The sequence below is a fragment of the Chelon labrosus genome (assembly GCF_963514085.1).
Source record: "Chelon labrosus genome assembly, chromosome: 4".
Classification (NCBI taxonomy): domain Eukaryota; kingdom Metazoa; phylum Chordata; class Actinopteri; order Mugiliformes; family Mugilidae; genus Chelon; species Chelon labrosus.
The window spans coordinates 10,529,504-10,553,881 of NC_140340.1; the positions used below are offsets into that span (position 1 = coordinate 10,529,504).

The 24,378-nt window shown below is 44.8% G+C and overlaps 1 protein-coding gene across 1 annotated transcript; it reads left to right on the forward strand.

Annotated features, from left to right (window-relative positions):
- The first annotated feature begins 487 nt into the window (after positions 1–487).
- Positions 488–24,349, forward strand: wnk2 (WNK lysine deficient protein kinase 2). The gene is made up of 29 exons (XM_084542538.1): positions 488–2,300; positions 6,370–6,542; positions 7,019–7,239; positions 7,889–8,046; positions 8,992–9,080; positions 9,292–9,511; positions 10,304–10,574; positions 11,089–11,396; positions 12,835–12,957; positions 13,450–13,482; positions 13,659–13,775; positions 13,949–14,371; positions 14,559–15,269; positions 15,542–15,591; positions 15,669–15,831; positions 15,924–16,040; positions 16,123–16,293; positions 16,453–16,495; positions 16,606–16,761; positions 17,260–18,131; positions 18,298–18,355; positions 18,493–18,557; positions 18,636–19,225; positions 19,341–19,573; positions 19,672–19,908; positions 20,083–20,181; positions 21,046–21,090; positions 21,212–21,537; positions 21,831–24,349. Exons 1-29 carry the CDS (start codon positions 1,629–1,631, stop codon positions 22,131–22,133), a joined length of 7,047 nt encoding a protein of 2,348 aa, XP_084398664.1. The 5' UTR covers positions 488–1,628; the 3' UTR covers positions 22,134–24,349.
- The last annotated feature ends 29 nt before the right edge of the window (positions 24,350–24,378 follow it).

Below are 24,378 nucleotides of genomic sequence, written 5' to 3' on the forward strand. Positions count from 1 at the left end.
AAAGGCAGAAAAAAATGTGCCATTTTTTATGGCATTTTTGAAGAGGACACTTTTGTCCCTTAACAGTAACCACGTAACAATTTAGGTTACACAGTGTAAACATTGAGTACTGTGGGATTTGTTTTAGAAATATCAACAAAAAAAATGCACACCTTTGCCAAATATCACAGCAGCAACCATAACCAACACTAAGTAATCAAAAAAATAAAATAAAATAAAACTTGAAAAGGACACCTTTGTCCCTATCAGGGCTTATGATCTGGTACAATGACAATACCTTTAAGACAAACTGAACTCTTTAAGGGTTTGTAGGTTGCTTTCAAGCAATGAATGGATAATACATACACATGTCTTTTTTTTATTTTCTTTTTAAAGAATTAAACCAATTTTAACTTTATTGTTCAATGTTTTTCTTGCAGGATCTGAAGTAAAGACAGCCCTTAACCTCTGCTGAGAGGGTAAACAATCCTGTAATAACTCTGGAGTATACTTCTAAAACACAGAGGGACTCACCGGAGCATGATGTTTATATTTCTAATGCTGTCATCCCTGAGTCTCCCTCCAGGATCCATGTGCAGTGCAATATTAAGATGGGCTCCGGTGCGTCTTATCCGGAAGTCCAAAGCGTCCCTTTTGGTTGGTAGCCTTTAAGTCATCTTCCCATTGGAGGCTTAGCGCGTCACGATGAGGGCGGACAGTGGTGTGGTCCACACAGCCTGTGTCAGGGGATGGCAAGGGTGCCGCCTAAAAGCGTGCCGAGTTATTGGATACGTGTTGTTGCTAGGGGCGTGGGTAGCGCCGTGAAATATTCCAGTTTCCTCAAACCTCCGAGAGATGGAATTGAGGAAGACAAGAGTATTATCAGTTGGACGGGAGATGCACTGAGAGCCGCCTGCTCTCTCCAACCTGGGGCAAAACTGTGCCGCAGTGAGAGCATAATCTGATAAGCGCGTCTATCCATCCTGCACTCTGCGCCAGGACAACACACGAAAAGAAGAAAAGTACACGCGGATAGTTATAGCGACATTATGCTGAGGTCACACTTCTCGGAGCTGATTCAGATTTTCACCCGGAACACCTGCTATTCATTCCCATCAGAGACAGCACGGGTGGATGTGTGTTTACAGGGGGTGGCTGCTGCGCACTTGGTCGTCCCGTGATGTGTCTGTGGAGGGGGCTGGTGCGTGGCTCGGCTTAAACATCCCTGCCTGTCCACTGCAGGCCAGTGATTTGCCTGCGCTACACATCCCGTTTTTCATAGTTTGCGCTGGATCTCGGCTCTTATGCAATATGGAGGGAACTGATTGCGTGAGCTCATAGGTGGAACTGGCAATGACATCAGGCTTAACTCGAATAGCTCTGCGCTGTATTGCAGCAAGGTGGACCGGGGAGTGAGGCGGCAAGGAGCAGTGCACGCAACCTCCGAGCTGGACATTGTGAGAACATGCTGTATGTCGTAAAGAAATTCAAGACATCAGGCCATACATCCTGAGCTGGCGAACTGCGTCACTGCATGTGAGTGTTGCAGGTAGGCAGCAAACTCTCCCACCACCGGGGAGAGGAGCATGCGCTCATCATCCTCCCTACACAATGTCGCCGGTAAGTAAGTGTGAAACAGTTTAACGGGGATGGATTCGGTGGACGATTCGAGTAGCAAAGATCCGCCTCTGGGATCCACATTTTCCTCGGCACCTAGTTTAGACTCGGACATTAATGCCAATGCCTGTAGGGCCGTGTATGAGAATGGCACAGACCACAATGTTAACATCCAAATCGCAGCCCTGCGAGGATCGAGCGACCCCAGCACGTACCCCTCCACAGACTACCAGGGAATGATCCGCCAGAGGTTCATCCGGCGTAGTCTGTGGGTGTCGGACTCCGAGGAGCAGCATGTGGACGCATCGGAGTTTGTCAGCAGCAGCCCGGTGCTCAACATTGACCTGCGGACCATCGTTGATAGGACTCGGACCCGGGCGCTACAGGGTGCCCGCCTTCAGGAGACTTCCAGCACCGAGAGCCAGGTGGGCCTGAAAGACAGCGCCACAGAGAGCGTGAGCGCAGACGAGGAGAAGGGGGAAAGGAGCGAAACCGAGCCCAAGGCACAGGCTGTGCCCTCGGATGTCACAGGTAAAGCCGGAAGTGATGAGAACGAAGAGGAGCCCGGGATGAAGGCGGTGTCCACCTCACCTGGGGGGCGTTTCCTCAAGTTTGACATTGAGCTGGGGAGAGGGTCCTTCAAGACCGTCTATAAAGGTCTGGACACCGACACCTGGGTCGAAGTGGCTTGGTGTGAACTCCAGGTGGGTTTACTGATCATTCAAGTCCGACAGCAGTCACATTATTTTGTCTATACACGCCTATTAGGGCTCCATAAACATTTGTTCTTCCCCAAAAAGGTCATCATCCCAAAAAGGCCTTGAGTAAGTCTGCAGCCCGGGGCACTGTCTAACATTTGGTCTAGGGGGCAAACGGGGATCTTTGCTGAGGCCGTGTGTCCCCACAAACACAGGGCTCATTCATTCAACAGTAACTCTATTTGAAATGAAAAGAGTGAGGAAATGATTCCACATAAACACATGCCAAGATCCTTATTTACAGACTTGTGTGTAGCAAACTCTCAGACCAGGGTCTATAGTTATTTTGTCTTATTTTGATCATCCGTCAAAGGTTCAGCCATGCCTCTGTTAGAGTTATTCTTTGATAATGAATAAGAAACAGCTCAGCTTCAGGGTAAAATTGATCAATCAATCAGCAGTTAAAGAAATCACCACTTACAGGATTTTGTTTTTTTACTCAAAAGAACAGCATTTGTTTGCACTACCTTTCTCTCTCATAATTCTTAGCCTGAATGCTGTCATTTCTAAACGTGGTTGAAATATGATGGTTCAGAGATGTAAGTGCAGGATTATTTACAAAGATGTCATGTGAAGGAAGTCTGGATATTCTCAGTGTCCTCTTTATACATTATTGACCCATAAGTGAATTGAATGAAGGCCTTCCTGATGTTGCAGCTCACCAGTATTCAGCACCGTCAGCAGATGAACCGAATGACACTTTAATTAGTTTTGAATTCACAAGACTTTTTTCTTTTTTTAAAAGGCATTTTAGTACAAGACTTTAAAGTGAACTCAAAGCTTTATAGCAGTGGCAGCTTGCTGTATGACTCATCGGTGTATGTGATAATCTAATGATTAGTGTAGATGCTGTCCATGTGATATACAGATTATCCTGCAGACAGACTTGCAGACAGTGGCTGCCCTTTCGGGGCTCAAAATGTGCTAAGCTTTTTTTCACTTTGTCCACAGATGATGTCTGGACAGACTAGACTCAAATTAGCCCAGATATTACATTTGAAAGATGATCTGTGATACTGATGTAAGGATTGCTCCTGTCTAACAGCTACTTTATGTTTAGAGCAAATCATCTTACCAGATCCAAGCCAGCTCAGGCTGAGTCAGTGTGGTTAGTCGGCATAATTTTCGTAACCTTTCATTTGATCATTAAATTATAACGAAAATAACCCTTGCAAGGCAGGCAGCCTTATTTTATAGATTTAGTGCCGCTCAACAGGGGAAGAGAGCTGATGCTCTTTTTTTGTGTTCATGCTCTTGCAGAATCCAGGTTTACCATGTCGGCCCCCGGGGATTAACTAATCACAATCTCAGCCCAACCTCAATCAGGTTCAGACGTAGAATTAAATCACTATTACATTGTGCTTATCTCACAGCTTCTATTGGCAGCAAATAGTTTCCAGTGGGGGCAAGTTCTGTGTTTGGTAAGTGTTAGCATCACGGAATAAAGTATATCTACATACGAAAGCTCAATCAGTCCTTCCAGAAGTCGTCAAAGTCAGACTCTTATTGATGTAGCCCTTCAACAGCTGCATGTCTCACACTCAGTGGAAAAAGACAGTCCTGACCAGGGCTCTGGGTCACGTATCGACGTCTGGTGAAATCCCATGCTTAAGCCTCGCTACAGTTGTATTGAAGAGTACAACGTTTTGCTCATATTATTGTAAATTGAGGTTTCCGCTCTTCATCAGAGATTTGAAGGGGTTGAAAAACACATACACCTACTTGTTCTTCATTATTTTTGTTATGTGTCATAAGGATAACCATTCACTGGGGATATTTTTAAACCTTTCTACATTATCAACCAAATTTTAAAGAGGAGGTGTATGATTTTCTCATGGCGCATGCAGACCTCTTCATTAAGTGCATATTTACAGCATGTGTGCGTATATCTGTATCAGCGTGGCTGCCTCAGGTTCTTAAGGGAGATCTAATGATGATTCAACCATTGCGTCCCCGGAGATGAGGCCGTGCCCTTCAAAGCTTCTGTGCCGGTGTGGCTCGCTCACGAAAGCTCCTGTACCTCACACTCTGAGCCTCTGCCGTCTCTGTAAGTGTGTGTGTTCAGGGGTAAGACTTGAGCGTGAGACAGCAGAAAACAGAGATGCTCATAGAAAGATTTATGAATCAGATCGTAAGAGGAGAGGAGATGGTGCCTGGTGCTGAGAACAGACTGACGGTCTTGTTTCATATTGTTTCTCATAAATGATGACCGGCTATCTTGCGGAGAACGCTGTTTGCTTAACTTCCGACATGATTAAGCCAAAACACTTTACCACTTTGAGATCTGTGTCTCACTGTTGAATTATCAGTGTTTATCTCATCTGACGGCTTAGTAATGAATATTAAACACATATTTATACCTTGTGGTGTTACCACATAGATTCGTCTGGAAAGCGAATCTTGCTGATTCAGGCCTCTGCACCAAGAGAAACAGGAAGGAGAGAGGAAACAAGAGCCATATATTTATGCTAATTGCAGCGTTGTACGCTCAACACGCTAGGTTTGATACAAATATCAGTGCTTTACTTAAAACTGCTTCATTGATGTCTCAGTAAAGCAGACTGTGTGTGGCCACACCCTGCTTAGATCTTCTCACTGTGAGGCATCTTCATTAATCTTTGTGCACAGAAAACTGGAGCGATAAGGCAAACTGAGATATATTTGTCTTCAATAAGAATCGGCATTATGAGGGTTAGTGGAAGTGGGAGGAGTATGCTTCGTAATGTTGCGCGTAATGTAAGACGCATCAGACTGCACACTGCATAGGTCAATAAGGGCTGTGAATGAAATCTGATACCCCCCGGCATCAGTCGATAATCAATGCCCTGAGTTGTGCAGTGGGTTACCGTGCATCCCAGACATTTAAAACACCAAAATGCAGACTAATTCTGCCAACTCGAATGTAACTATGAAGACAACAGGAGAGGAAACCTGGAGGTCATGTAGCGTTTGTCGTGACCATAGCCACTGGGTTGTATGTATCCGCTACGCTGACTGAAGAGAAACAGAAATGTAGAAGATGTTTGTAGTCAGCTGTTTTACTATTTATACAACAGCTCAGGGAAGGCAGGGGCCAAAATATTGATCCAGTATACACAGACTTACTCAGGCCTGTATAACCAAAGATGGAAGATTTAAACTTCTTAAAAACTGTACGGAGTAGCTGCATCAAAGGTTAGAGTTTTGTCTTAATGCTGTGTGATTGCAAAAAAAAAAAAAAAACAATATCCCCAGCCTGCTGTTATGAGTATTTATTCTGCAGTAGCACATTTGATATTTACAGATTAAAAATGTGATTAAAGCTCTCGTTTATCTCTCATGGCAGATGTGTCTGTCTCTGTACGGCCGATTAAATAAGGCTTTTATATCTTAATCTGTCTTCTGAAAATGTGGAACAGATTCCGCTTGTGGTCGCGTGTGTTTTGGTGGTATGTGTTTCATGCATGGGGGTGTTAAAAGGAGTGAATGGTTCAGACCCTTATGTTCAGCCATTCAAAATACCAAGCCTGTGTCCACTCTAAACATCGGCCACGGGCAATCCTAACAGAGCTTCATTCCGGAAGCAACCAGACTTCATCTTCTTCTGTAACCACTTGTTCCTGTGAAGGGTCGCGGGGTCTGCTGGAGTTTATCCCAGCTGTCATCGGGGGCGAGAGGCGGGGTACACCCTGGACAGGTCGCCAGTCTATCGCAGGGCTAACACGGAGAGACAGACAACCATTCACACTCACATTCACACCTACGGCCAATTTAGAATCACCAATTAAACCAACACGGATGTCTTTGGACGGTGGGAGGAAGCCGGAGTACCCAAAGAAAACCAGCAACCAGACTATTTAAAGAAAAGAAATTAAAGAAACACTTAATCTGGTGATGATCAAGCCCCTCCTTCATCCTCTACCACCCCTCAGACATGTTAAAATTGTATACAATGACCGTTGATAAAACTCTCGAATACAGAAAAATAAGGAACAGAAGGACTTAAAAAATAAACTGTCTTATCTTGTTTCCGCAGGAACGAAAACTCTCCAAAGCGGAGAGACAGAGGTTCAAAGAGGAGGCGGAGATGTTAAAGGCTCTCCAGCATCCCAACATCGTTCGATTTTATGACTTCTGGGAATCACCGGTGAAAGGGAAGAAGTGTATCGTTCTGGTGACAGAGCTAATGACCTCAGGGACACTGAAAACGTGAGTGTCAATACTAAAATTAATTTTCTAAAATAACCTTTCTGTTTTTTCTCATGTTACGGTGTGCTGACCATCTTGTACCAGTTCAGAGAGATCATTTAAGTCGGTCTGATGGAGACTGAAACTCTGAGATATTTGTCTCTGTTGTTAAAAAGTTTATTTCCTGTCTCAAAATGTAATTAAGAAAACAAATGAATACAAAATGAGTGAAGGCAACTTAATGAGAAAAAGTTCTCAAAGCAAAATTGGTTTGAAAACATAACTGTAACTAGAGATATACTGTATATTAAATATTATATGTGTTTATGATGCTGATGTATGAAAGCAGCCATAATCAGCAACGAATAAACAGCTAATTAGAAACATTTTATCAACCCAGAAGTTACTTGACATGAATTTGTCATTCTAGTGTGTTTAGATAATCAACAGTGTCAACTTGAACATCTCCATCATTGCATCTTGTAATCTTCCTGCAGGTATCTGAAGCGCTTTAAGGTCATGAAGCCTAAAGTTCTTAGGAGCTGGTGCAGACAGATTCTCAAAGGCCTCCACTTCCTCCACACAAGGGCTCCTCCGATCATCCACAGAGACCTCAAATGTGACAACATCTTCATTACTGGTCCTACAGGCTCTGTCAAAATTGGAGACCTGGGCCTGGCAACACTGAAGAGGGCCTCTTTTGCCAAAAGTGTTATTGGTTAGTCGTCTTCTACCGCAGTTGGCATGACACAGTTTTATTGCGTTGCCTTACAACATTATACAATATAAACGTAGATAGTGCAACACTGGCGTTTATATGGAGCCATTAAGGCCAATATACTATCTTATATTATCTTATACCAACGGTCAGATAACCAAAACAATGAACTGAAAGGCAATAAAATGCTCCTTGAACTTGAGGGCAGCCAGTAGATATAAATGGGTTCATCATGATACATACAAGCAGTCATGTGATCCATATACAAATATGGCTTATATCTACTTCAGTTAACTTGATAAAATATGATAAATGTAGACATTTAAAAATAATTGTAGATTATTTGTAATATTCCTGGCTCAGTCCCATATGTTACAGACAGTGACTTGTTCCTTCCAGGTGCTCCATTTTATCACAGCTTTGTGCTATAGGAATATCTAATAAAAACCCTCATTGCATCTGCTATTATTCTTATTTTCTCATTTTAAGTCATAAAACACACCTAACCTCATATTATTTTTCATGTGAGTAATTACAAAACTCTTGGAATCGTGACTTGCCCAGGCATATTGAATTTCTGATACTGATCCCACTGAAATGGAGAGAGACACCGATAACCACGTTGAGTTTGTAATTTATCACCCTCCAGGCACTCCGGAGTTCATGGCCCCGGAGATGTACGAGGAGCACTATGACGAGGCCGTGGACGTCTATGCCTTTGGGATGTGCATGTTAGAGATGGCCACCTCAGAGTACCCTTACTCGGAGTGTCAAAATGCTGCTCAGATCTACCGCAAAGTCACCAGCGTGAGTTCATGTTTAAAGCTCTTAAACCCCGCCGTTCTTATTATGCTCTTCAAGTCAGTGTTTGAAACAAACCAAGCTTGTGTAACACAAAATGTATTTCTTGCTAGTTCTTATTCTTTTTGATATGAGATAAATTACAATGAACACATTGTTTCCCGGTCCCAGTTTGGATTGTTGGACTGGGAAAAAAGGGTTTGCAACTAATTATTAATAATTAGATTATGTAAGTCTTAAAATTCATAGGCCTACTTATATAGTTACCACTATTCAATTTAGAGTGATAAAAATGACAACAAAATAACATATTGTGTTCACATTAGACTACAAATCAGCTAAACACTAAATGACTATTAAAATACTGTAAAAAAAAAATTATAATCGCTAACTAAAATGCTAAAAGTAACAGTACGTCAGGCAAATTTAGCAAACTAACTCAACATTATACAGTTTAAATTCAGTGTTTGCTATCTTTAGCTAGCATTAGCCACAATGCTATGCTACAGCACGTGGCATGTTTGATATCTTTAGCTAACATTAGCCACAATGCTATGCTACAGCTTTAGCTAACATTAGCCACAATGCTATGCTACAGCACATGGCATGTTTGCTATCTTTAGCTAACATTAGCCACAATGCTATGCTACAGAACTTGGCATTAACAACAACATACAGCAGGGGTGCATTTTATTGCTTCTGATTTAAACGTTTAATTTCAACAGTCTCAGCCTTTTCCAGATCTCCAAAATTTCACTAGCACAGCAACAGCAGCAACTCCCTAATCCCCAGAGCTGAGGTGTCTGGTAGAAAATGTGTTTTTGGACAGTCTGTAATTAATGGTCTTCAACACTGTAGACAGAATTGTTACCTCTGTTATGCAGTCATGCCCTACTTCTGTTTTAAAGTGTCACTTGAGCTGAGACGTGTCCGTGCTGGTTTGTTTTTCAGGGGGTAAAACCTGCCAGCTACGGAAAAGTCAGTGACCCAGAAATCAAGGAAATAATAGGGGAGTGTATCTGTCACAGGTGGGAAGAAAGGTAAGTGGACCAGGATATTTGACACAGTCTTTTTCATGGTGGTAGACACTGACTCTGATCTTACAGTTTTGCTCCCGCTGTGTGACGTTAATGCCTTTGTTTGGCTTTGACACAGTTGTTCCTCTGTGTTGTGCATCATCACGTCTAACTGTCACAGTGACTCGCTGCGCAGGTTAGTACAGTAGCTGACGTTTTGTGTATTCCCCTGCAGGTACTCCATCAAGGACCTCCTGAATCACGCCTTCTTTGCAGAGGACACGGGCGTGAGGGTGGAGCTTAACGAGGAAGACGATGGCAAGAAGTCATCGATCGCTCTAAAGCTGTGGGTTGAAGATCCTAAAAAGCTGAAAGGGAAATACAAAGACACTGGTGCCATTGAGTTTAGCTTTGACTTGGTGAACGAGGTCCCAGAAGTTGTAGCCCAAGAAATGGTAAATGTTTTCTGAAATGATCTTTGTATTTTGTGAATATAAAAAACAGACAATATTTGTGGAATTTACACTGTCTTCACACTGCGAGATGTTAATTTTACCGAGTGGCAGGCAATTAGAGGCCTGAAGCTAGATGCTGCAGCACAGGATGTATCCGCTTTTCTTCAGACTGCTTGAGTTGTCTCAGCTCTAAGGATCTTTTGTCACATCTGTCTTATTTCTTGCAAGTGTGGCAAGTGTCTGTTAAAATGAGCACTACGAAAATAACTAGACTTTAGTCTGTAAGGAGTCTTAAGCTGGCGGTAACCATAGCAACAATAGTTATCAGTTAACTTTCGCGGCTGGTGATTTAAAGACAGATTCTCTATTCTTCTGTGGCTGTGCTCAGCATAATAACACGCAGTGATGCGGGAAATGAGATGCCTTTATTATTGCTGTACTGTCATTCCATTACATAGTAAGGTCCTGAAGGCTGTGTAGTCTAAGTAATAATGCAGCCATGTCTACTCTGGAACACAATCTTGGGCTCTTTTAATTAGGCCTGATCACAATTGGAGTTGGTTAGTGGTCTTCCTTGTAATGAGGCTTGAGGCATGTTCTGTATTGATTGAAACTAGAGCAACTGAATGGTTCATCTTTACTCTTCAATGCAAACGTATGGAAAGGCAAGACAAGGCTGTTCTTCGTGCTTCACGAGAAGAAAATGTGTATTTATCACACGAGGTGCTGAGTGACAACCTTGACTTTTTTCTGGTTCTGAACCAAAGCGGGTATCTTTGCTGTGTCTCGTAGGTGGAATCAGGTTTTTTCCTGGACTGTGATGTGAAAATAGTCGGGAAGTCCATCCGAGACCGCGTGGCTCTGATCAAATGGAGGAGGGAGCGGACTGTCTCGCCGACTGGAAACGGTGAGGCAGTTGTGAAGAAGAGGCAGCAGAACCTATTACAGGTGCCCAGTGCCGGTGTACCACAGGGAATCACAGCAGCCGCTACAGATTATGAGGACCAAGAGGCGGAACAGCAGACTCTGATCTGCACTGTGCCTGCTACCACGTCTACCACATGTAAGAAACTGCAGCTTTAAGAAGTCAAAAATATATGGAATATCCCTCAGCCTTAGCGTCTGGGGATTAATCTAACCACTATTAAAACACTTCAGAACACTGTCAGCTCCAGGGAAATGGCACAGACTAGAAATTAAAATGTAAGAGAGAAGTACACCGATCAGACATAACATTATGACCACCTTCCTAATATTGTATAGGTCTCCCTTGTCCCTTGCTACGTGTCTAAGTAACATCCACACGAATGCCAGGTCCAAAAGTTTCCCAGCAGAACATTGAATTGTTACAAGATGGTCATTTACTTCTCCTGTCGGTGGTCATAATGTTGTGGCTCATCAGTGTAGATAAAAGGTGACTGCAGTGTCTGGATGACACCAAATTAAAACAATCACACTTGTGTCTTTTTATAAAATGCTACTCCAATGTCTCCTTCTTCCCTGTCCTTCCTTATCACCTGTCCTTCCTGCAGATGGCATTATGATGCATTACAATGTTTTATTTACTGTTATTACAGCTGACAGTGGAGTGAGCTCTACCATGCAATTAGATGACCTAAACAATCAGCAGAATGGCACGTACCAGTCACTTCCGGAGACCGTTTCCGCAGCTCAAACGGTCTACAGTCCTCCGGCACAGGCTGACCCTCAGCTGCACCAGCGACCCTACCAGCAACCTTCAGCACAGGCCTCACATGAAAACTACACACAAGCCTCCATGCAGTTACACCAGGGCGCCTACCAGCAAGCCGCAGGTCAGCTGCATCCTGGAGCCTTTCAACAACCTGCAGCACCACTGCACCAGGGGCCTTATCAATGTCAAACAGTGAGTACATGCATCCGTCGTTTCCATATTAGCTTAGGTTTTCTTTTCTAAATCTTTAATTTTGTTTTCTGAAATAATTACGTTTTTATTTTCTTTTTTTTGGAATGATGCCTGATCAGCGTCACTACAGTGAACCCTTTGTATGCCAAGAGAACCTGCTCATCACTGAGAGCACAGTGTGTCTTAGGCGTGGCAGCGCCTCCTTGGTTGAGATGTTACAGTGTAGGACGCACTCTGTCACTAAGACAATGACTCCAAGTTCCTGCCTGTGTCCGTTACAGGATCTGGCATCAACAAATGGCACAGAGAGCCCATGTCTTTGCTCTAACTCGGCTCAGAATCAGTCATCATTACCTCCTTTCTTGCCCCCGCATCAACACTCTCATCATGACTCAGCAAGTCATTTCGATTCACCTCACCTTCCCCTAAATTTACAACCTCCCTCAGAGCATCGCCTGAGCGCCCCACGCAGCCCACAGCCCCGTCACCACTGCAAGGCTTGCATGTCTCTTATCCTCAAGGACAGGACAAAGGGAGGCGGATCCCTAGGACACACACACAAACGCACTTTCGCCACATCCACGCGGTTTCCTCCCGCCTCAAAGGCCACCTCACCCACATCTCCTCATTCGTCACGGTCTCCTCCGAGCACTCTAGCTCCTCTTTTGGCCTCACCCCCTACCCCACCATTGAACAAATCGCCGACACCGGTGACGTCACCGGCACGTCGCTCCCCACCCTCACAAGTTGGGCTCCCACGGAGTTTGTATGAAGGTGGAGATCTCACACTTCTCAACTACTGTCTCCATCACATTGTCGGTCGCAGGACCAGTTCCCCCACCCTCTCTGATAGAGTGGGCGCTAGTCATCCAATGAACAGCCATGGGGATGCTGGGGGTATTAGTTCCTCTGTAGCTGAGCATATGTACAAGAGTCAGAGCCTGGATGTCCCACTCTGCTGTGCTCCAAATCTGGACAGGAACCTGCTGTTATCCTCACATTACAACGAAGCCAGACAAGATCCACTGGTAGGTTAGAGAAGGAGAACTCATGTAGGCTAAATACCGCCGTAGCTGCAGCTTGCTGTATCTTTCATGATTCCGCCGGCTGCATTAATCGTTTGTCCTTTCACATGTTAACAACAAGATCTTGCTGCTGCTTAATCCATAACAGGGTTCAGTTTCAATCCCCATGTGCTTCTGCTGTATGAACTGCAATGAATGGGCAGGGGGCCGCTGCAACTTCCCATTTCCATTTTAACTTCCCTCATGTAATACTAGCAATTTCCTACTGCTAGAACCACCCCTCCGCACTTCCTTATTAGTCACTACCCTTGCTTCGACACACTAAACCTTGAGCTTCATTTTCTGAAACGGATATTCAGTTTAAAAGTCTAGAAAACAGGCTTCAACAATATCTCCTATGTGCCTCTTGACAGACAGTTTCTGCTCCACCTACTCCAGCCCCTACCGTGCACCAGAGTAGACAGACAGCACAGAGCTTCCCAGCTGCAGCCCCCACTCTGCAGACACAGCTTACTGCCCAACCCAGCCAGGAGCAGGTACTGCATGCATTTAACAGTGGCAGGCTCTGGAAACCTCTGTAATGAGACACAAAAAAAGTACTGCTTGGCTAGGTGGCTAGGTTACATACATGCAGGAGTGTTTGGAACGCTGCCTGATCTGAACAAAATAGCAGATGACTTAGCACATTTGGGATGTTGAGTAGTTGTATGCTTGCAGGCTACTCTACTTTAACTCTTTGACCTGCAGAAACAGAAATTATTTAGTGGGCATTCAGTGTCAAATTAACTATTATCAAGAAGATAATGCAGCACACAGGAAGTTAATGTACATCTTATTTAGTCGCATCGGCTATTTGAAAGCATGCCAGTTGTAGTGTTGTGTGTGAGGTGTGTTCACAGTGTGTCTGATTCCCCCTTTTGCACTATATGTGTACTGTATTTCATGTCTATGTACTGTGTATGTGTGCGTATGGGAATGCCTATTTATGTGGTTTGTGTTTCTTTCCCATTTGTCTCTCCTCCCTTTAGTGCCATCTCCAACCAGCTGCTACCATGCCCCAGGTAGTGCAGTACACTGTAAAACCACAGAATAACTGAACCTTAAGTAGAACTCACTCTTATCAAAGTGGAGATTTTTATAAATGAACATCCATTTAAGAAGAAGTTTGTTTTTCCAATTCAAAATTGATTCTCTCAAAATAAAATAAAAAACACATTTGTCTGATTTCCCTCCTTAGCTGGTATCTGCTGACCAGCCTGCATCTCACCTGAGCCCTCCTGATCCATCTACCAGTTTTCCACAGTCAGTCTCCAGTGCTCCTCCCCCTCTCCTGCCCCTGCAGATCACCACACAGGTGTGTTGAGATAACATTAAGAACAAGAACAAACTGAAGACCTATGGTGCAAACATCCTGCAAAATGTAAAATTTACAGGGTTAAGTTGTAGATAAGGGGCCTGTGTGAATATTATTTCTTCCCTGTGGTCGTCTTTGTTCATTTTCTATCATTTTCCCCTTTTCTTTCCCAGTTTTCCTCACCATATCCTGTTTTTCAAACAGGGGGCCACAAGCCCTCCCCCTTCTCCCCAGCTCCCTTGCCGTCTGCCTACAGCAGCACTGACCCTCCTATATCTAGCTCCTACTTCTCACCTTCACCTCAACATTACTCCCTCACCCTGACACCCCATGCTCCGTTGCCTTCTGTACCTACTCTTGGCAGCCCTCAGACTCCACTGTCCACACCTCAACCCGTGCCCTGTGTGGCACACCCTATTCCTCTTCTTACCATGGCCATGTCCCCTGCAATGCTACAGCAGCAGGCTGGCCCTCCCACATCTCAGCCAAACCTCTGTAGTTTCCATTCCACCCATCCCTTACCTCTCTCTCAGGTACAACCCACCCCATACCCCGCCCCCAACCCTGAGCAGGAACTGGCTGAGCAGCCTGTCCAGGTGAATATTTGACTCAGTTCTCACTGTAATGGTTGGGTCAAGGAAATGTGTTATACTAAGGTGGCATTGTATCTTAACCTTTGGTATAATGGATGCATGCAGGGCATTCATTTGGGGATTTAGAGGTACACACAACTTGTAGTAACTGATGAACGAATCCTTAAATGTGCTTGTTTTCCCCACACAGGCGATTGCTCCACATGGGACTTCAGAAGATGTCCAGCTTTTGGCTTCGGTCCACCCCGTCCTGCCTGCTCTTCAGACATCTGTCTGGGGAAGTGGCGCAGATACAGAAATTACTGCAGCTGGTCCAGACATAACAGTAGCTCCCACAGTTTCAGCTCCACTCCCAGCCCCAGCCTCAATCTCAGTCCCAACCACAGTCCAAGTTGAAAGTCAAGCCCCAGTACAAACTCCAGCTTTGTTGCGAGCACAAAACCAACCTCCGGTCGCCGGACCAGGTACATCTGCACCCATGCCTCAAACCCCGCCCTCAACCGTTCTTACAGCTCCAGCTTCAATCCCAGTACAGGTTCCAACAGCAGTGCAGGCTCCATCTGCTGCCCAAATTCAAGCACCAGTGTCTGCATCAGGTCCCACTTTAGAACAAACAAAAGTGTCCTCTGTAAGCTCAGACACACCCTCAGCTATGGGTAAACCCCATCTCTCAGTCCAAAGTTTGGCCTCAGGCCTGATTCCTGTCAGTCTGCCAGCACCTCTTCATCCTGCAGCCCCTGCCCCAGCTCCTGTCGCAGTTTCAGTCCCAGCTCCAGTTCTGCAGCCTGCTGGCATCCAGACAACAGTCTCAGTGCCTGAGTGTGCCAGCCTGGCCACAACTCAGCAAAACTTGGAGACGACATCTGCATCTAGCACCCTTCAACAAGAGCCCTGTTTAGAGGTAGGAGTGAAGCCAGATCTCAGGGTAATATTTCAATGGTGACATGTATTTATACACATAACCAAATTCACACTGTTTGCTTTTCAAATCACATTCGCATAAGTGGTGTACTTCCATCTTCTTAGTTTAACTTACTGTAAGTCTTTAGTTTCAAAAACTAAGAGCAAAAACATTCAAACTTGTGTTACTTGCACTAATTAATTCTGTATAAAATAAAACCTTTACCACGGTCCTCTAAATACTTTTCACTTGCCCATTTTGTCTGTTGACAGGATGTGTTTCGGGACAAACCAGTATCTCTACCCAGTTATGCTTATGACAGGTGCGTGTCTGCCTTTTCAGCTCTTTAGTGCAACAAACCAAGTGGTGATAATGTGTTTACAACTTTTCCCTTCATAGCCTCAACTCTGATGTAGCATCTGGTAAGGAAACAAGTGATGGCTATGACAGCTTGGCCAGTGGGGGCAAGGGCGATGGAAAACCCAGAAAACACCACCGCAAGTCTGCCCGTACACGTTCCAGGCAAGAAAAGACCAGCAAACCCAAACTGAGCATGCTCAACGTGAGTCCCGTTGTGTTCGGTGGCAATAAAACTCGCACCTTCTTCAAATCTTTCGCGTTTCTGATTGTAAGGCGTCAATGCTGCCTCCACAGGTTTGCAACACCGGCGATAAAATGGTCGAATGTCAGCTGGAGACTCACAACCACAAAATGGTGACATTTAAATTTGATCTGGACGGGGATGCTCCAGAGGAAATTGCCACTTACATGGTTAGTTCGGCCTTTCGCAGTTTTCCTTTACCGTCTCATCTGTCGGTTGCGTTTCTGACGCGGTCTAACATCTTCGAAACAGGTCGAGAATGGCTTCATCCTGCTGTTAGAGAAGGAGATCTTCATTGATCAGCTAAAGGACATCGTGGATAAAGCTGAAGACATGCTGCATGAAGACATGGAGGGTGAAAGGGACACAGGGTTGAGCTGTAGTCCTCTTAAATGCCAGACGTCTGAAGGGCTAGCAGGGGAGGTAGGAAGCACTGAGATATCTGTACGAATACATTGTATGTGTTTATACATAGATTGAGAAAAAAACAGAGGCCTATTTGTGAACATTGATAGAGGCAATTAAATATAGAATGAGCAGTTTGCATATTTATCTTGCTCGCATCTGTACATCTCTCTGTAGAGTCAGCAGCCTGGAGCACCGCAGCCTGTCTATCAGCAGAACGGTAAAGTAATGTCTCCTTTTAAAAAATCTATCTACATGCATGTCTGGTAAAACCCTTTAAAATGTCCTTGGACTTGTTTGAACCTTGGTGACACAACTCTTGGACTGCAGTTCTTCACACAGGAAAGAGGTGGTTCATAATCTGCCCTGTGGAGGAGACGCCCACATCCAGTCAGGAGACCCCTTCTGAAGGGACAGCTACGCAGTCACCTGGGAGCTCAGGCACTACCCAGCCTGCTGACGGTGGCACTGCAAGGCCCTCCAGAGGTGACTTTGCTTCTGCAGAGCAGTTTCAGCATAATTTCTGGCAGATTGGTGTGGAGTTTGCATGTTCTCCCTGTGTCTGCGTGGGTTCTCTCCGGTTGCTCCAGCTTCCTCCCGCCGTCCAAAGACACGCTCATTAGGTTAATTGGTGAATCCAAACTGGCCGTAGGTGTGCATGTGAGTGTGAATGGTTGTCTGTTTCTCTGTGTTAGCCCTGTGATAGACTGCCAACCTGTCCAGGGTGTACCCCGCCTCTGGCCCGATGACAGCTGGGACAGGCTCCAGCCCCCCCTGCAACCCTTCACAGGAACAAGCGGTTACAGAAAATCAATGAATGAATGAATGGTGGAGCAGTAGCACTACCTTGTGGCAGCTTAATGAAAAAACAGTTTTCAACTTTCAAATAAATAATAAATACTGCGTCAGATTAAATTTAAAAGTTGTCATATTTTGGGACCTCATGATGTTTTTGCTCATCTTCATATTTTTTTTTTCTTACAGAAGAAGGTTCATCCTCCACAATGTCTGGTGGAAGTGGAGGCTTTTCCTATGACGTGTATGGATTCTGTAGTCCTCCAATAATGTCCAACACAGACCCGCTCCTCTTGGCGACACTGTCACCTCCTGTGTCTGCACCCCCGACTCTCCAGTCAGTGCCATCAGTGGAGCCTGCGGGCGGTTCGGTGCAGCCCAGCGTGCATCAGGCTCAGCCGGCCAAAGCCCAAACCTTACCCCCATCATCCCCACATACGTCTTTTCCAGTGGAAGATCCACAGGGATCCCCTCTTGGCTCCGTCTCCCCTGTCCACGCAGCTCAGCAGATCCCCGATATGACACGCCCCGTTTCTATTGCTGACGAGGTGCCCTGCTGCCCTCTGGTCATGCCCCTGTCTCTGGATGTGAGTACGTCACAGGCTGGATCTCCTCTCACTCCTCTCCCCCTCCAGGAGCCAGGTTCAGCCAAAGAGCCGCCACCTGTGTCCTACGCCGCTGCAGCCCGGAGCGAGCGGCCACAGCAGCCCGTGGTGCTCCACCAGCCTTTTCCCACTGTGGGAGGGACCAAAGTGTCCTCACTACCCCAAAGCCCCGCGCCGTCCCAGCACGGCACGGGGCCCAGTGAGTCCGATGGTGAAGGTCGACTGGGACGCGGGGGCTTCGTGGACAGCACTATAAAAACTCTAGATGAAAAACTAAGGAATTTACTCTACCAGGAATATGCTCCCATGTATCCATCAGGCAGTGCGGCAGAGACGCCAGGGTCCTGCACGGAGTACATCCAGTCTCCTCCTGGTCCAGACAGCGCCGCAGGAGGGTCGGGAAACAGCACGCCGGGGCCGATAGCGGAGGGACGATACAGGGCAGGAGAACAGCTGGTAAGAATAATTCATTGCAGGTGGTAAGACTTTGCACGATACATCGTCAGATACGATACATCATTTTGATGTATCAGATGTTAGATTTTACATAGATTTTATTAGGAAATATTTATTCATTTTATTTGTGTGTTGTTTTTCTTCAACTCTCCTTTTCTCACCTCAGCCTCAAATTCCAGAGAGAATGGATAGTTTGAGCACACTGAGTGACTCAGCCGTGTGTGGTACGTACAACATACACCAATCAGTCTTATACAACGGGCATTATTAATTATTTAACTAGCTTCTGACTAATTTACTTTACACTTAAGTTCATTTCTGGAGTGGCACAGTATTCAGTGTTGTGTAAATTTTCCTGCAGCTTCCCTATCGAGAAGACAGTTCCCTCACTCTGCTTCCTGTTCTGGAACGAGAGGACGATTCAAGGTAGTACTTTCTTCCAAATTGATTCAAGCGCATTAGTGTCGCAGAATGCTCACTCCTTTTTTTTTTTTTACTTGGCAGATAATATCCGTTCCTCCTGAAGTGGCCAACAGGCGAGACGTGAAGCAAAGGAGCTGGAGCAGCGCTGCCTCACCGGCGCACCCTGTAGGATACAGTGGGGAGCATGTTCAAGCCGAGGCCATGGTTACCTCCACTACCATCGGCCGCTTCTCTGTGGTGAGCACCGAAGATGACATTACACAGAGGACACGTTGCAGCCGCTACTCTGCCCCACCTGATTTCTACCTAGACACACCTCCTTCTATGGCCAAGCGGGGCTCCCTGCCCCGCGCTCTGACCTCCACCTCTGTCCCCGTGGATGTCACGGTCCATGCGCGCTTCCTCTCCTCAGATTCTGGGGCCGAGAGCAGCCCCGCAAAGCTGGCTTCTGCCACGCCGTCTCATCACCCTCGCTCTGAGCGCAGAGGAAGTGACCTTATGAAGAGGGCAGTGGCCTTTCTCCGCCGTTCCGGTCGTAGCAGCAGTGTGCAGAGCTCTGACTCACCCAGTAGGCATGGGGGTGTGCACGGCTCAGCCTATGCCAGCAGCGATAACGACTCCGAGATGGAGGACTCGGACATAAAGAAGGAGCTGCAGAGACTCAGGGAGAAGTAAGCACATCTTGAGGCTTACTTTCTAACTCGTGTAGTTTCTGTTTATAAAAAATATTTTGTGATTTAACTTGGAAGTGATCAGTGATAGGTGTTCCTTCCTCCATCTCCTCAGACATCTGAGGGAGATCTCAGAGCTGCAGGCCCATCAGCGGGGGGAAGTGGAGCTGCTTTATCGCAGACTTGGTAAAGCCCCCCCTCCTGGCCTGGGCCTCTCCCACTCTGCGCCACATGCCAGCCGTCGGAAGAGATCCAGCAAACACAGACTGAAGCCAGGCAAACTTCTCAGCCCCCTGGTTCAGCAGTTTCGAAATGTCACAACCAAAACTAGTGACTCCAGCAGATCCGGTGGGTACCTTTTCAAAGGCTTCTGTGTTCGAAGTTAAATATTTTCAGCAAGATTATGAGAAATCAAACATCGTTTTCCTGTTTGTGTGTGTAACCAGGTGCTGCTACAGGCGCAGGTGAGCCAACAGTGAGCTTGAATGGCTCTCCGGCCAAAGGCTCTTTCCCCACTCATAGCAGGGCGCGGTCCTGCACCAGCCACCTCCCGAGCTCGACCTCAGAGCCGGTGCAGACTCAGCAGCCCTGTTCCCTTAAGGGCTCTTTGTCTTCTGACAATATTTACGCCGGAGCTGGACTACACGGACATGGCACTGGCACACAAGCACCACCGGGACAAGGTACCGTCCACAACACACAACAGAACATCCTAGCCAAACCATCTTTCCGCTAATATCAGCTCGTAAACTGCTAGATTCCCCGGAGAAGCAATAATGGTGGTGTTTTGTTCAGTAATATTGGGTATTTTAACATGTGCTCTTACCTGTCGTCTCCTTGATTATGCTCCTCTACAGGCTGGTCTAATTACCCTCAACCATCTGAGAGAGTGACCTATAAATCGAGTAGCAAGCCACGAGCTAGATTTCTCAGTGGGCCTGTGTCTTTATCTATCTGTTTGTATCTCTTCTCTTCCCGCATAGCTTCACATTTTTATTTTCCCATATTTTCAATTTATTGACATTTAGCTCACGGATTTATTGTCTTTTTCTTTTCCTTCTTTTTGCCAAACTACTCTGTGACACAGCCGGGTTTTCTTTTGCTTTGCTTCACTGTTATCACTTCTTACCCTCTTATTGTATTCTTGCGTTAACAGAAATGTATTGCTTATTCAAACCATGAGGAGTAAAGCTTGTTATTAAGAATATCAACTTTTGGCTCAATAAATGCACACATTGAAGAGTATTTCAGCTTTGCACAATTCCCCCTAATACAGCAGCTATCAGTCAGTTTTGCTCATTATTTCCTCTTTATTGGGCCACTTGTCGTCTTTCAGACAATCAAGGTTTGGATAATCAAGGTTCATATTAATAGTAATGGGCATTGCCTTACATTTCAAGTGTCTCTGACTGATACTTGCGCTCTTTGTCCACCTTATATCACAGACAATGTCACGACTTATCTGACTTGCATTAGTGGGAAATGGGTTTCTGCATGCCACATGCACCCCAGTCAACAATAAGTCGTGTTACCGTTCATCTCTTTTTAATTTCGTCTTTTATCTCTGTCTCTCCAATACTCTCCCATACGCTGCACTTTGATATGGCTCTCGTCTGGACCACATGCATGGTTTTCTTTGATATATGGACTGCTCTGTATCAGGGGACTGATTGCTTTCCCCATTTGTTAATATGGTTTGTTCCTTTGTTTTGTGGCAGTGTTCGGTAGATTTGTTTTGCTCTGCATCTTTTGCACTGAACGTTATCACGTGTGAATGGGAAAAAGCATTTGGTATTAAGTCTTTTTTTTTCATCTCGTAGGGTCAACACTGAAGCGACTGTGTCTTGGCAAAGAGCGTGGCAGCAGTACGTAGATTTACAGCACCTCACTGAAAATGGAATCACGTCACTTATATCAATCCAGTAAGCTCATTAAACATGGTATCATAGAAGATATATATATATGTGTGTGTGTGTGTGCTCTCAGGGGCTGGAGCTTCAGCGTCAGGACCCTACAATCAACCACAGCAGATGCCCCCCGGTGTCACACCTCCTCCCCATCAGCCAGTGATGGGCCTGGCGCAAGCTCAGGCCAATAACAGCAACAACAAAACAGGCACATACAATGGCGCGTCAGTGAGTGCCAATGATAACAACCTGCCTGAGGACTTGCAACGGCTCATGGACGACTGGGCAAGGGAGGTTCTCATTGTCACCCAACGGCCGCGCACGAACTCTCTGCGTATCAGTGGACAGCAGCTTTGGGATCAGGTTGGGCCTCAAGCACAGGAGCAGCTTGCTGGCGCTTCAGATGTGAGTTTCATGGTTGCAATGTAGCAAATATAGCCAATGAAAGATTTACAGATAAACATGCAGCTTGAATTGAAGAAAACTAAACATGTGACTAATATACTCAATTATTAGAGACGGACCATATGACAACAAACAAAATAGTATTAATTCTGTAAGTTGCTTCATAATACATTTTAGCATATTCTACAAGATTATCAGTGGATGTCGGCACAAGTCTAGCTAACATTGTTTTAGCACCTCACTAGCAAAAGCATTCTGTGAAATATTTACCTGGCATTACGTAATCCTTTTAGGTATCATCGTGGACAACCCAAGGTCCAGAGGCCTGCAGCCTGGCGCAGTCATGGCCTGACAGCCCAGGGTCAACAATGCTGACCAGCCCCTCCACAGGGCCCCATCCTGGTTATCAGCTACACTCTCCTACTTCGTTCAGGGCCTTGTCCTCTCCTCTCTCTATTAGCCAGTGGCCTGGGTTTTTCTTCCCCCTTCCTTCAGCAGTCTTCACCTTTCCTGCTGTGCCCTCGGCCCAGGATGCCCACAACCACATCCCAGCTTCATCGCATCAGCCGACCGACCCCAAAGCGAGGACTCTGTAATCTGAGTAGCATTGCGTCTTCCAACTCTGTTACCAAAAATATATCTCATTATAGTTCTAGCCAGTCCTATGTGCATATAGTGTATATATTTAACCAGCATGTCTGTGACCATATGTACATACTCATCTCCATTCTTGAGTTTTACGTTATTTGTTTAATTTGCATCAACATACCTCATGTTCATTTACAGTACCTAATCCTTGATTGTGGTCTAATCTTAGTTTAATGATGTATACTTAGCCCAATCAGGCTTGAAAGTGCAGATATTTTGCCATTGTTTATGTATGAACATTTTCACTCACTGAAGGTACATAATGTACTGTTCATTCATGATGTGTTCATATACATGAATAGTTGTGTTGCTCATATCACCCCTATACATATATATAAGCTGCCGAGTGTATATATGAATTCTGATTGGTCTGTACATAGCTATTGTGTTTGTACAGTTACCATTAGACAATACATAGGTTGGTGCTGCAGCTATTTGTCTTAATGCAACACCTTATTAGCCACCATCATGCCATCACTGTGAAGACTTGACATCCTGGTCACTAGGACCAGTTGCTTTACTCTGCTCTCTCAGTCCAAGGATAGGTTTCATTCTTCATCGATGAAATGCTTCCAGCACAAGCGCTTGAAATATCCTTAAGAGATTTGAATGAACTTGAACTTTACCTTCAGGTGAAGAAAACACCTGTGAGAGTGCCTTGAACTGCAGTTTTCTGAAGACAAGCATTTAGATTCAAAACTGACACAAAGATATTCTATATATACATAAATATGCGTTCACTTTCACAGGTAAATTATGTGATTTGAATAATGAATGTGGATTAAAACATATTTAATTTAGCAAGAAAACACAAATAAACACTATAATCTGGTGTTACTGTTCACTAAATATCAGAGATTGTAAAAAAAAAAAAACAGAAATTATCAAAAACTGAATTAGATAATATGATATATATCCTGTAGGTTTTTACCTGTTCACTGTTCTCGTGGGATTGCTCTTCCACCTGCACCGCAGCCTGCATGAATACTCTGATATTCTGAATGTGCACAGGTTGATGTAGTGACCTACAGGAGGATATTGTTAAGAGGAAGTGGAGCTGACACAATGTGACAAGGAGGGCTGAAGGACTCGGCGTACGACTCGAAATCATAATCATCCCATACCTCTAACAATGCAGTCTGTAGCTTTACATATTGTTGCCTTTGTGGTTTTTAAGAGATTACTGTGAGGTTGGTTGTTGTTTGATACACGCTGACGGTGCGAGGACGCTAGAGGCGTATTAAGATTGTGAGTTACTGAGAAGCCACAACATGTCTATGTGCGATGCATAGGTTTTTTAAAATCATGTTTATTAGATGCTGCCCTCATAACATCTTCTGCCTCATATGACAAATTATATGTATTAAGGCTGAGTTAAATCAAAGATCTCCAACAAATATTATGCTTTCACTGCTATTTACAGCCTCAAAAAAAAAAAGAAATCACTTTCGACACGTATATTTCTTGCATAACGTATATAACGCCCTCAGAATAATTTGTTGAATGCATTGTTTGCTCAGTCCAGTTTGTGATGACTGCAGACTGAACTCAACAAAATTGCTTTTGATCTCTCTATGGTTTCTCTGTTTTTGAGTGTATACAGTAGTCGGTTTACTTCTAACACGCTATTTAGTGAAAGAGTGTTAGAAGCCACAGGAGACAGATTAGCAAAGAATATTTCTAAAGAAATTTAGAAGAAAGCAAAATTTCCACAATATCGCCGACAATATCTCATCGGGATTCTTTTTTCAAACTTTTAAAACAAAAATATTTCCAGAGCCACAGAGGACATCGCTCAACAGTTTTTGCGGAATAAGTGGTATCCCTTGATGTGATGAGCAATCTGAACTTTAAGCGTTAAATCAGTAGAGTGCCCCTTTATAATCCCTCCTATGTTTGCACAGTTTGAAAATACGTTGAAACTGTTGTATTTCAGGCAGAATTTCTTCAGTAAAGACAGATGTCTTCTTAGGACATCTCCTATGCAGTTTTTTCTTGTCGTTTGTTCTGTTTGTGCTTTACGCCCTAACCTCTGTCTTTAATCTCTTTAATGCTTGTAGTGAAAGCTAGGTGTATGATTGCTTTTTGCCTGCTGTATCACCTGTTTTCCTAGCACTTTCCTGACCTTGTCAGATCGGTACTCTCTCTCAAAAAAAAAGATGTACATACTTGAAGACATAAACAATAAAGTCA

Bases quoted from the DNA above. Each gene is read 5' to 3' on its own strand.
- wnk2 (XM_084542538.1), top strand. From the start codon at position 1,629: ATGGATTCGGTGGACGATTCGAGTAGCAAAGATCCGCCTCTGGGATCC. The intron at 10,575-11,088 runs GTAAGAAACTGC...CTGTTATTACAG, and splicing joins TGCTACCACGTCTACCACAT to CTGACAGTGGAGTGAGCTCT. The intron at 18,132-18,297 runs GTAAGAATAATT...TTCTCACCTCAG, and splicing joins ACAGGGCAGGAGAACAGCTG to CCTCAAATTCCAGAGAGAAT.